General features: G+C 45.3%; 1 protein-coding gene across 1 annotated transcript in view; it reads right to left on the bottom strand.

Moving 5' to 3' along the window:
• Nucleotides 1-13,283, bottom strand: part of LOC111146598 (matrilin 2) — a 120,508-nt gene that overhangs the window by 44,997 nt on the left and 62,228 nt on the right. Inside the window, exon 6 of the mRNA XM_022502221.1 lies at nucleotides 2,876-2,998. Coding sequence (XP_022357929.1) covers nucleotides 2,876-2,998 — 123 coding nt within the window. The remainder of the gene's footprint in view (nucleotides 1-2,875; nucleotides 2,999-13,283) is intronic.

A 13,283-nucleotide genomic window follows, 5' to 3' on the forward strand; every position in this document is an offset into this window, starting at 1 on the left:
GCAAGTTTATGAGAAGTGGAAAAAATGTATTAGAAGATCTCTCAACATCACAGCGGCAGCCAGGCCGACTTGGCTGGAAGCTGACGTGATGCCTCATTAATTACTAACAGGTTGGCTGCCTAGATTCTGAATTTCTGCCCCCATCCTGTTTCTGTCTTTTTAACTGGCCCCTCTTTCACGGTTCTTGCTCTTGTCCCTCACAGATGTGGGGTGCTCCCAAGGCTCTCAGTTCTTACTGCTGGATTTCACTTTATTTCCTGCTCTCGCAGCTTTCCAAGTAAGCCAGGGGGCCCCTTCCTCTCGCCAGTAACCTCCCCAGGTCTGGGTCTCACCCTGCTCCTGAGCATGGGAGGAAGAGAGTCCCTTTTCTAGGGGACACATGTTCCCGATCCTGCCTGCCCAGACTCCTGTAAGTGCCTAACACTTCTCTCTGCCCACTCCTGGGTCTTGACTCTACCAGGGCTCAGAGGCGGCTGGACTGCTGGGCTCTGTGCCTAACTGGAGAGGCTCCCAACTGGACCAGTCCGTCCCCTGCCTCCCAGCCAGACCTCTCCTCCCAGTGCCCCTGTGCTTCGGTGTCCACTGCCAGGGTCCCCTTGCCGGCACCGTCCTGGGGCTTGTAACCCTCCACGTCCCAAGAGCTTCTGGGATAGGAGACATGCTGAGCCACAGGGTAGGGGTGATGGTGAGGCACTGGGAACTGGGGACAGGGACCCCAGGCAGGGACGAAGTTCTGCAGAGGCAGGAGGGAGACGGGATGGGATGTGTGTTTGCCTCCAAGTCTCATTCCAGTGGAAGCCTGGGGCCCTGTCTTGAATTTCTTACGCACGATTAAACTTAGCTCAGGCGTGTGGTATATGCTCAATAAATACCAATTTAAAATCTTTGAAGGCAGTATCATCCCTTCAGAGAACTGGCTCAGCACTGGACCATTTGCCTAATAGTTTCTGCGGATGATTTCATTTAGTTTTCAAGACAACACTCTGAAGCAGGCAGGATTCTCATCCCTATCAGCTGAGGAAACTGAGGCGCAAATAACTCGCCCAAGACCACCCAGTGAAAGAAGAGAATTCAATCTGAGGCCGAAGGCTGCCCCTTGGTACCACACAGCCTCCTCTCTGGCGAAGAGAATGGACCTACCAGCCCAGCAACCACATTCCCTGCCACGACCACAGCCCAGGCTGCTGGCTTATGGTTCCGAGTGTTCAGAAGGGAAGGGAGACGAGAACAGAGGAGTCCTCGCATTCATTCACTTCTTTTTTCAATAAACTGCGTGGAGGTCCTGGGCCGGGCATGGGTCTGAGCCTGTCTGGTTCATATCTTTGCATTTCTTTCCTCCTCCAGGCCCCCACCCTGTCTCAGCCTTCTTTGCCTGGTCAATAAATGAAGGCTTTGCCTTCAAGACTCAGCCCAGATATGCTATCGTCCAGGAAGGACCTCGCCTTGCTCGTTGCAATTGGCACATGGTTAGGACTCCAGAAATGTGTGTTTTGACTGAAGGTGTCCCTTGCAATTTCATGCTCCAGCCCGGCCTCCAGCTCCAGTGTTTGAAGTTGCTGGTATTTAGGGATCGAAGGGCAAGTTCATACGTCAGGAGTTTTGTGGGGGATGATTTTTAAAATACTGTGCAAGTATATCCTGCTTTACATCATCGATTTATTTTAGAAAGGTTATGGGTACAAGAACTTTTTATGAATTGAAATCCTATTTTCTCATTGATGTATGTTTCAGAGATGACTTACGCTAATCTGCTGTTGAACTTCATTTTTTAGGGGCACTGGGTAGCTCAGTCGGTTAAGCGTCTGCCTTTGGCTCAGGACATGATCCCAGGGTCCTAGGATTGAGCCCCACATTGGACTCTCTGCTCAGCCAGGAGCCTGCTTCTACCTCTCCCTCTGCTGTTCCCCCTGCTTGTGCTCTCGCCTGTTCATTCTCTCTCTCAAAAAAATTACATAAAATCTTTTTAAAAACGACCAAACTTCATTTTTTAAAAATGCTGGGCCCTAATACTTTACAAAACCAAGCTTCTCTCAGGTGAACCCCTCTACAGGACGATAATCCATTCACAACCTCGTAAGTGCACTGAACACCTTCATGTGTAAAAGAACGCTCTTGCAATCCTTTTGCAAAGCATCTTTAATTTATAAATCTTTTATGGTCGGATTTCAGGAGCTCAAATTAATTCTGATTTGTGTATGTATAGTTAAAATCAAAGAGAACTAAATATGTCAAACAAAAGCATGAGCAATTCTCGGCAAACCACCCTCTGGCCACTCCTCCCCCACCCCAAAGCAACCACATTCGACTCCTTTCCGCTCAGCGATTTCCCTGTACTCGCGTGGAGTCAGAGCTGAACCCACAAGCCACAAGGCTTCAGTGAAAGTATTCCTTAAGCTCTGTTAATACTGATGGGCACGGCCTGGCTGAGCCAGCATGAAGTAAGATGGTCCGGTTGTCAGCACACTCAGCAAATGTTGGAAGAACATTCCCATAGGGGGTCTCCAATAAAGGACAGATACCTCTGTCTAATGCCTTGAAGAGCGAGGTCGAGACAGGGTGGGTTACAGTCCCAGGACAAGTGAAGAAAGGCCTGACGAAGGAGGAATAGGGGCAGAAGGTCTCAGACTCCCCAGCACATAATCTTGTCTTACAACATGCTTGGGAGAGGTCCCAATGCCACAGTGCCCATAGCGAGAGCACCAAAAAAATGCCGGTGGTGTTGCTGAATGACCGTATTGTACATCTGAAACTGATATGACACTGTATGTTAATGACACTGGGATTAAAATAAATGTAAGTAAATAAATAAACTGTGAGGTCCAAAAACAGTCCCCAAAAACATAGACACACAAACTTTTTTTTTAATGTAACTTACTTGTGCAGGTTTTTCCATCTGGGTTAAGAGCAAATCCCTTAGGGCACCGGCAAAAGTAGGAGCCGTCCGCATTCACACACTCGTGTTCGCACCTGTGGTTCTCTGAGGCACAGTAGTCCACAGCTGTAAATATTCAAACACAGAGTTGAAGTAGAAACACAAACAGGAAAGCAAATAATTGGATGGAATGGAGATAGTAGCATACTTATACTACATATAAATGAAGATTAATATCTTTGCCCCCCAAACAGTATGGAGAAAAGAGGGATGAACCAAGGCTTCTCCCCTCCAACATCCAAAAAGTAATCAGGGATCTAGAACAGGTAGTTTATAGCAGAAGACAGACTAAAGAACACAGGACCAACTGTATTTAAATGTTAAAGAAATGCAAATCAGGGGCACCTGGGCGGCTCAGTCAGTTAAGCATCTGAGGTCTCAGGTCAAGATTCCAGAGTCCCAGGATAGAGTTGGGCTTTGGGAATCCCTGCTCAGCAGGGTGTCTGCCTCTCCCTCTGACCCTCCCCCTCTTGTTCTCTCTCTCTCTCTCACTCCCTCTCTCTATAAAGAAATAAAATCTTAAACAAACAAACAAAAAAAGAAATGCAAGTCAAAACCATCACAAGGCTTACAATACTTACAACTATTAAATGGCACAAATAAAGACAGAACAAAACCCAACAGCGGCAAGGTAGCCCGGGAAGAGAGTCAGAGCTATTCATGGTGGTGGCATCATAAATTGACAGAAGTCCTTTGCGAAGGACATTTGGCCATGTTCATTGTGGAAATGTGACCCAAAGAAATCATTAAGAAAAGGGGGAGAGAAACTATATGAAATAAGCTGTTTATAGCAGCATTATTTATTGTGACAAGAAAAATCTGGAAAATAAGATGAACATTTAATAATGGTAAATGCTTTAGTAAATTATGAGACGATGTTTTGTCCTAATTCTCATTAATTCTATAAATGTTTACTGAATACCTACCTCAGGCCTGGCCCTGTTTTAGGGGCAAAGGATAGAGCAAAAAAACAAAAGACACCGATGCCAGTCCTCATGGGGCTCACATTTGGATGATGGAGGTAGTGGTCAAAAAATAAAGTAAATAAGTAAATCAGATCGTCTTGTAGAAGGTGGAGAGTATTCTGGGGAAAAGAAATAGAGCCTGTGGGAGGCGGGAAGGATAGTGGAAGTTAATAGAAGTGGCCAGGAGAGGCCTCAGGAGAAGGAGGCAGCGGGGTAGAGTCTTGAATGAGGAATGAACCAAGCAGATAACTGGGAGGGAACAAGCACTGGGGCAAAAGGAACAGCAAGCACGAAGGTCAGGAGGTGGGCATCTGCCTGGTGTACTGAAGGACCCGCAGGGAGGCCAATGTGGCTGGAGCAGAGACAGGTGGGAGGTGAGGACGAGCGCATCGGGAAGCACTGAGGCCCACTGTGATGACTTTGGTTTTTACTCTGAGTAAGTAGGGAGTCCCTGGAAGGTTCTGAACACAGGAATGGAGAACAGACCACAGACAGCAAGTATGACAGTAGAAAACCAGTTAGAAGGCTATAGTCATCCCAGTGAGGAACAGTGGAGGCTGGAAGTAGGATGGTGTGGGACAGGGGTGGGGGGGGAGACAGCAGAGGCATGTTCTGGGTCTTCTGGGCTAACCATGCTCCCCAAAAAGATAGGTTGAAGTCCTCACCCTGGTACCTGTGAATGTGATCTTCTTTGGAAATAGGGTCTTTGCTGATACAATGGAGTGGCAATGAGGTCCTATGGGTGGGCCCTAACCCAATATGGATGGTGCCCTTATAGGGAGAGAAGAATGCTACAGGAAGACATGGACACACAGGGAGAACACCACGCGAGGATGGCTGCTGGAGTGATGTGGCCGCAGGCTGAGGAATGCCACGGGTCAACAGTCACTGCCAGAACAAAGGAGGATTTCCCCTCCAAGTTCCAGGGGGAGCACGGCCCTGCCAGCCCCTCGGCTTCAGGTTTCTAGCCCAGAACTAGGAGGCAATACCTTTCTATTGAGTTCAGTCACCCAGTTTGTGGTCTGTTGTGATGGTGGCCCTAGGAAGCCAATACACCAGGTATAAGTTGAGGTGGGGACAGTGGGTGGTCCTGCTGGAATAGAGGTGGGAAGGAGCGAAAGAGAGGGAGGAAGTCTGACTTGGGGGATCTGGTGTGAGGCTGGAGCTGCTGTCATCCGGTGGGGGGAGATACAGCGGGTTTTGTGGGAGAAGATCAGGAGTTCCATTTGGGGCACTAGATAGTTATCAATAGTCTCATCCTAATATAATTGTAAATAGGAAGACAGATATAATTTGGTGAAAAAAGTAGATCTAAAAATGGAATATTTACAGGGATTACACCCAGGTGAAATAGAGCTTCTAGGTATGTCTAAAGCCTGGAAATCAGAAATAAAAATTCTTGCAGTGTTTAGGTGGTAGAATTATGGATGATTTGTTTTTCCTTTTAAAAATATTTCCTTTGGGGCCTGGGTGGCTCAGCTGGGTAAGCATTTGATTCTTGGTTTGGATCAGGTTGTGTTCCCAGGGTCATGAGATGAAGCCCCCACGTCCAGCTCTGCATGCACTCAGTACAGAGTCTGCTTAAGTTTCTCTCTCTCTCTCTCTCTCTCCCTTGGCCCCTCCCCACCTTTCCAAATAAATAAATAAATAAATAAATTCTAAAAAAAGCATTTCCCAAATAGTAAATTTTGGATTTTTTAGAATGTTGCTTTTTGTTTTTTTAAAAAAACTTTTGTAATGAAATTTTGTATATTTAAAAAAAAGCATTTCCCTCTATAATATTTTAGGATATTCCAGTATCAAAAACTTAGAAATAATAAAAAGGAAATAGGATCCACAATTAATACACGTGTGATTTGCAAACCAAAACCTCTCACTGGGAGGATAATGGCATACTTAACATAGTAATCAAAATATGCAAAGGAAAAATCTACAGACTTTTAAAGGCTGTGTTGTGCTTATCCTTTTACTTCCAGGCTTTGTTAAGTTTCTGTCTAAAGTATCATTTTTGTGACTTTGCCTCCCTAAAGAGTTCTAACAGCACCTATTATTTGAGGGTTTAATACACAAGTCATTGTGGGAACAGGACATTCACATAGTTGCAGGATCTGCGTGTCATGGGACCTAAGCCAGTTGCTGGAGTGGAGTCATACCATAAATAGTGATCTAGCACCAGATTCTTCTAAAAGCTAATGTCTCATTATTTAAGAACCATTGTAACATTGCGCAAATAGTCGCGGAAACAGAGGACCCTGAGACCAAGCCCTGGCATGGGTCCCAGTCTGCAGGTCACAGGAGCGGGCCATGCTGTGGCCCACACTGACCTGTGTTGGCAGTGGGCACTTCCCACCTCCGACCTCCCCATGCTGGGCCTCATCTGCCTTCTTAAAAATCTCCCAACCACTGACAAGGGGCACCTGCTTGTCAGCTTGACCAACCTCAGGCCACTTTTTAGTGTCCCCACCGAAGAGAAGAGCTGCTCCTCTGATTTCCAGGTTCCAGGACGGTGACAATACCACAATGATGAATGGAACGCTATCTATATCTAAAGTCAGAAACTCAAATTCTCCCTCTCTCTTGAAACTTCCTCTTACACACCATGAGGTATAATTTCTGAGCCCAGCCAGCTCTGTCCCTGAGAGAGACACCAGAGTATGCTGGCCCCTTATTAGAGTGAGGACAGATTGGAGGTTTTGCTTAGCCTAAAATCTGGGCCCTATACTCCAAACTTGTATTTTTCCAGAATGCTCTAGAACATTCAGTGTTGGATCAGGCGGTTAACAGAGTTGTACAGAAGAAGCTCTTTCAACTGACCTCCACTTACCCAATGCCTGATCAATCAATGCTTTTCATTCCCTCTGGGAATATGGGACCTGATGCCCAGAGCATACAAAATGCTCCAGGCTTTTGGAACACCTGTGTTTCTAAATAGCTGTGGCTGAGCTGTGCGGTTATAAAGCAGCTGTGGTGGAACACCCGTGCTCCAGAACACCTGTGTACTTTCCTTATTGACTGACTGCATGCTTGTAAAGTTTTTGTTCTCAAAACGTGGTTGTGAACCAGCTGCAAAAATCATCATTTGAGACCATGTCAGTCATGCAAATACTCAGATCCCACTACAGACTTAGTGTATCAGAAACTGGGTATAGGACCCAAGAATCTGTGTTTTAACAAGCCCTCCAGATGATTCTCATGCATGTTAAAATTTGAGAACCACTGCCAAAAAGAGCCAAAATTGGTTTTGTTCCCAAGCCTATATATGCCATTTATATATGTTATTGTAAATAATTATAAATACTATAAAAACCAATTAAATATAGTCATTAAAACAAATTGAGCTTTTAAAAAAAAACAAAAACTAAATTGAAAGCTTTGGAAAGAACTAATTAAAGCAATTTGCTAACCAAAATTGCGTGGAAGCAGGCATGGATAAAACATGTAAAAGATTGGGAAATTTTCGTGAAAATTTACAAGGATTCTGCCCTTAGACTAGTTTACAGAAGTCTTCCAATTCTTGCTCCAATTTAAGGAAACCAAAGTTGAAAATTGTGGACAGTACATTATGGACATGATTTATGTAAGAAAAAAAATTTTAATCATAGATTTTAGAAATGGACTTCAAATTAGTACTTTTTAAAAGTGTAATTAAAGGTAATTTTTATTAAAAGTACATTTATGTGTTTTCAATAAAAACAAAAAGGTTAGGATAGGTTTGGATATGTGGTTTTTTAATGATTCCACTCTTTGAAAGACACTTTCCATCAATCGGCCAACCACAGGCTCAAGCTCATGGCTTCTCCTGGTCTTTGATTCTCTTGCTGGTTTTGGTTTTTGTGCGCTCAGCAATCTGGGGAACTGAAGGGGGTAGGGGAGGTTGGCAAGGTGGGAGTCAAGCATTCCTGGGCCTCAAGACCCTGGCCTGTAAAACCACAAGGTGTCCAATCCCCACCTTGGCTTGAGGGCCACTCACTGGCTTTCTGCCAGGCTGCTGGGGACAGCAGAAGAGGCCATTAGGACAACATCAGATGTGGAGGAGCCCACTTCAAGGATATGAACCTCAAAGCTTTTTAAGACCAAGAGAGTTCCAGTCCATTCAACTCTGACACCCTTTGCCACATGCTTTGGGTTCTTGGCCTAACTTCCTTGGTTGCAAAACTGTACTTGTAAAAAGAGAGGCCAAGTTCAGGGGCAGATACATGGAGGTGCTCCATTTGTGTAACTCAGAGATGCTCCTTGTTTCAAATCTTCATCTCCTTCAACAAAATCCTTTCTCGGTTGTTTTGCCTGACATATCCATACGCTCTCCTTTACCTGCAGAAAGGGTCATTCCCTGATTGTAGGGAATTTGGCTCTCCAGATCACAAAGGGTTAAAATCACAGGGTTAGAAGCGGTATCCCTACGTTCAGACTCTGTGTCCAAGAATAAATGATACTTTGGTGCAAGGTAATGGAGCCCAAGATGGAGGGTCTCTGGTTTACTACCCGGTCACATTCCAAAGATTTCTCAGGAGGCATCAGTCTGCAAGGGGATGGCATCAGTAGAAATAGGATATTTCAAGGAGGAACATTTGGGTTTTAAAGTTTGTTGACGACAGAGTAAGAAAAACCAAATTCATCGTTGGAGAAATGGAAGACGCATTTGACTTGCTGAGTATATAGGAGATACCCACGTAGAGTCAGGGTCCTAAAACCTCTCTGCTGAGGGGCCAGCTGGGTTTCTATATGCAGGAGTCTGAAACTCGGAGAGTTTCTTATTGATTTTGGAAAAACAGAGAAGAGTTCTGGGCTGAATAGTCTTCCCCACACTAAATACAGATGTTTAAGTCCTAAACCCAGTCAGGATATAACTGTAGTTGGAGGTAGGACCTTTAAAGAAGTGATTCAATGAGGATGAGGCCATTCGGGTGAACCCTACTCCGGTCTGACTGGGGTCCTTATAAGGGGAGGAGATCTGGACACTCAAAGAGGCACCAAGTAAGTGTGTACCCAGAAGAAAGACCACATGCAGAGGCAGGAAGGGACCGACCTTCTATGAGTCAAGGAGAGAGACCTCAAAAGAAACCAACCCTGGTGACACCTTGACCTTGGAGTCCTGGCTTCCAGAATAGTGAGAAAATAGAGCTCTAATGTTAAAGCCACTCACTCTGTGGCTCTGTTATAATCCTAGCAAACCAGTATGGGGAGAAATCCAATATTTAACAGGTTGGAATTGGGGGAGGTCACGCATCAAACATGGGTGGTTAGCTGATGGTCTAAAAAGCTGACCTTTCCATATAAAAATGGATCGTGCCATCCCTTGTCCCCAACTCAACTACCAAGCATCCCCTCCTCAATGAAGGTGATTGGTAGAGCAGAATTCAGGGGGAAAGCTCTGAAGGTAGCAGTAATGCCCCACTAAAGCCCCATGGCTATGTGCTACCATCGTTCCGAGTACGCGCCTCAATCTGATTTTGTAAATGTAGCACACATCTGACATGCTGTTAAATGCAAGCATTCAAAAGAATACAAAAGTTCATAAAGGTTATAGAAATTCAGGGATGCCTGGGTGGCTCAGTCGGTTAAACATCTGACTCTCGGTTTCATCTCAGATCATGATCTCTGGGTCGTGAGATCAATCCCTGCATTGGGCTCGTGTCAACACAGAGTCTGCTTAAGATTCTCTCTCTCCCAGAGCACCCGTTTGGCTTAGTGGGTTAAAGCCTCTGCCTTTGGCTCAGGTGATGATCCCAGGGTCCTGAGATCGAGCCCCACATCGGGCTCTCTGCTTAGCAGGAAGTCTGCTTCCTCCTCTCTCTCTCTCTCTGCCTGCCTCTCTGTCTACTTGTGATCTCTGTTAAATAAATAAAGTCTTAAAAAAAAAAGTTTCTTTCTCTCCCTCCCCCTCTCTGCACACCTCCCCTCCCTCACACTCGTTCTCTCTTTCTCTCACTTGCTCTATAAATAAGTAAAATATTTAAATAAAGAGGATACAGAAATTCAAATTCAGCTAATGTTTATCAGTTGCCCCTGTATCAAACAATATAATGACATTAAAATTTTAACAAATGTCTTACATATATCCACTCGTTGAACCCTCGCAACAATCCTTTGAGGTACAAATTATTGTTATCCTCAGTTTACAGATAAAGTCATTGAAACAGAGACAGATTAAGAGACTTATAAAATGTGGTAGGTACAATAGTACCTACCCCATAGAGTTGTTGCAACTATACACCAATTATGACTTTGTAACATTCAATAAATGTGGGTTAGGTTTTTATCACCCTGCATCTTTATTTAGATAAAACTGAATTTGGGGTTTAAGAAATACCTTAATGCCATTCATTTGTTCCACAACCACTTACTGAGCAATGACTGTACAACGGGCATTGTGTTAAACCCTGGATAGTCATGACAAGCAAATACTACACATAAGACATCTTAGAAGAAAGGCAGAAAGGAGAAGCCAAGCTTTTAGCAGAGATTACTTCCAGGAAGTGAACCTGAAGAGGAACGGCTTTCAGAGTTTGACTTTATACACATTTATTCTGACAATTTCTTTAATATGCAAAAGCTGACTTTGGAACTGCAAAAGCCATCGAAGGAACAAGGCTTTTTAAAATATATGACGGCTTGAGATGGTGATCAATCACTCAGCCTCCGTCGATGTACTGAAACACACAAGTCTACTCTGTGAAAGATGAAAATGACACTCATTGGCCTCTCCCCAAGAGTTTAGAATCTGCTTAGGCAGATAAGATACAAACTGGACCAAAGTTACCCCCAAAGACAAGACAGTTGGTAAATACCAGAACAAGTACAGCAGAAAAGTAGAGGGAACTCAATTAAAGCAAAAGGAGAACCTAGGTTGGGAGTTCATCCTCGATCACCTGAATGCGGGATAAATTCAGTACTGTCCAGAGTGAAATGAGCAGTTAGGGAAATGGGACTCCAACACTAGAATTTAATGTTCCTCTAAATCAAAAACGGAAATGTTGTCTTGAAAAGTCCTGAGGATGGCTAAGAATTGGATTTTCATGCAGGTCACGGTCATAACTCTGGGATGAGTCAAAGTGCTAGACCCACAGCTTTGAAGGTTTTGTCCTTTCACCTGTAGCTGGACGTAATGAATGTCTACCACACGTCTCTAAATAAATAACTTAGAGTTGCCGTCCCCGCTGTCCCACCACCTCCCCTCCCCCTGAAATCGGCCCTCTGTTCCACCCCTCTTGGTCATTATCAGTGGGCTTCTGGCCATCGTTGTGTCCCTAATGGCCAGCAGAGTGCCTGGCAGAGAGTTTGGAAATATTTGCTGAGATGAATCTGTGACTCAACTCAATGGCTTTTTCTCTAAGTTCTGTTCCCTTTGGCCTCACTGGAGGATGACACTGATATTGACCTGGCCTAGAAATTCTCTTTCCCATCATATTCCATGACTTCTGATTTTTTGTCCACCTCTCCCCTCCCCGACCCCCACCTTAGGCTGTTCCTTCACAGATATTTTTTTTGCCCCACTTGTCCCCCCTGGCTCCCTACATGTGGCTCAGGCCAGCAAGGCTCAGGCTTTCACTCTCTCCTCACTCCATACTTCAGGATAGCCAGGAAATGATGATGATGATGATGATGATGATATACATTGTAATAATGATAACAATGGCCTTGTGTGTATTAGAAACTTGACTCCTTACCTTATTTAATCCCACTACAATATGGATGAGAAAAACAGAGGCTCAGACATGAAATGACCCATGACCAGTGAGCAGCAGAACTGGGATTGAAGCCCAGGTCTTACTGTACTGAAGGTCAAAACAGACACACACACAAATATGCATTTAAAGTGAAAATTAGATGGAAATTAAAATTTACAAGAGAACGCACTGCGTGGCTTCCCAGCTGTGCTGTTGGTTCTAACCTCCTCTCATGGTGAGGTAATCTTTTCTCCTCCCTCCTGACACGTCCTTGTCAGGGTCCCACCTTAACTTCAGACTCACCTTGTCTAAAACTGCTCATTATCTGTCAGAATCAATGGAGGCTTAAACTCAGGAGCAATTTCAGACTTTTCCTCCGCCCCTTTACTCACAGCGTCTCCTCACGCCTTACTCCCTCCCTCTCCATCTCTTCAGTCGTCCCTCAAACTCCGACCCTTGTCACCTCTCCTTGAGGACTGCCAGAGTCTCCTGACTGGTCTTTCCATCCCTCACCGTCTTCCTTCCGGAATCTATCCTGCAGTTCACCCTGAGATTCAGTTTCCTAAAATGAGGCTTTACATTTGTCACTTCCAATTAGAAACCCTTCAGTGTCTCTCTTCCAGAGATGAAGTCCAGACTTTTCACCCTGATTTCAAAGCCCTGAATGCTCTGCTTGTAGCTGGTATCTTCAATTCCTTCCTCTACATCACACCGGCAGGCACCCTCTGCTTCAACAGAGTGGGTCTCTTCCACTGTTTAAGCCGGGCTGGCCTTAAGTGGGGTGACCCTGTAGTTTGTCACCCCAGACTAGAACCCTTCGAAAGCGAAAGGGAGGGCTGTTGAGAACTAAGCCAACAGGCGTAAGCAAGGATCATGCTGGATTAACTGGGATTTATGGTCCCCATATTCTTAACGTTCCCATCTACACACAGGTCATCCAGACCAGCTGCTGACAGAGAGCTTCCAGAGTCCCCACCAGCCTTTGCTTCACTAAATTTCCTGTCTCAGTCTGATACCTGGAGTCTCCATCTTTGACAAGCCCCTTCCAACTGCTGTCCTCGAGTAAGATCACCTGTTTAGCTTTCAGTCTGGCATCCCTGTGACAGTCTCCCCCTCATCTACCCACTCTCAGGAGTAAGGGCTGCCCCTCCCAACCCAGCCTTCGAGCTTTGAGAGCTCTGCCGTGTCCACACCATTACCGCCCTCCATGTCTCCCCTTGCCTTGGACACCTGTCCAATGGCTACCCTTCCTTCCTTTTCTAGATTTTCCCCACCCTGGCCATTAGAATGACCTTCTTCTCTGACCTTCTGTAGTTTCTCTTACTTCCGCCATTGGCTCTACACTCAGCATAGCTCCACCAAGCAGCTCTGGACCCCTAGAGCACCAAGGTTCTCTACCACACAGGGACAATAAGGCAATTATTTGTGGCAACGCTCAGAAAACTGGGTTCCTCACCACCCTCCAGTTTCCCAAGGCCCAGGGCAGACCTCCTGCCCCAGCCACAGCCCCTACTGCCCTTGCCCCATCTACTCCTTGTTGCCCACACTAGCTCTGGGCCTTCCTGGCTCCTTCCATCTCCTGATTAACCAGACACACTCCCCCTTTTTCCTGAAGCTTATCCACTGGCCTTATTCCCAATGGTCCAGTTTCCTTCTGACCCAACAGCACCCAATGTTTCCACCCATTTAACTATCAGTAAGGGAAAAAATATGTTAGAC

The sequence above is a fragment of the Enhydra lutris genome, unplaced genomic scaffold (genome assembly GCF_002288905.1).
Source record: "Enhydra lutris kenyoni isolate GAN:26980312 unplaced genomic scaffold, ASM228890v2 scaffoldscaffold14, whole genome shotgun sequence".
NCBI lineage: Eukaryota > Metazoa > Chordata > Mammalia > Carnivora > Mustelidae > Enhydra > Enhydra lutris.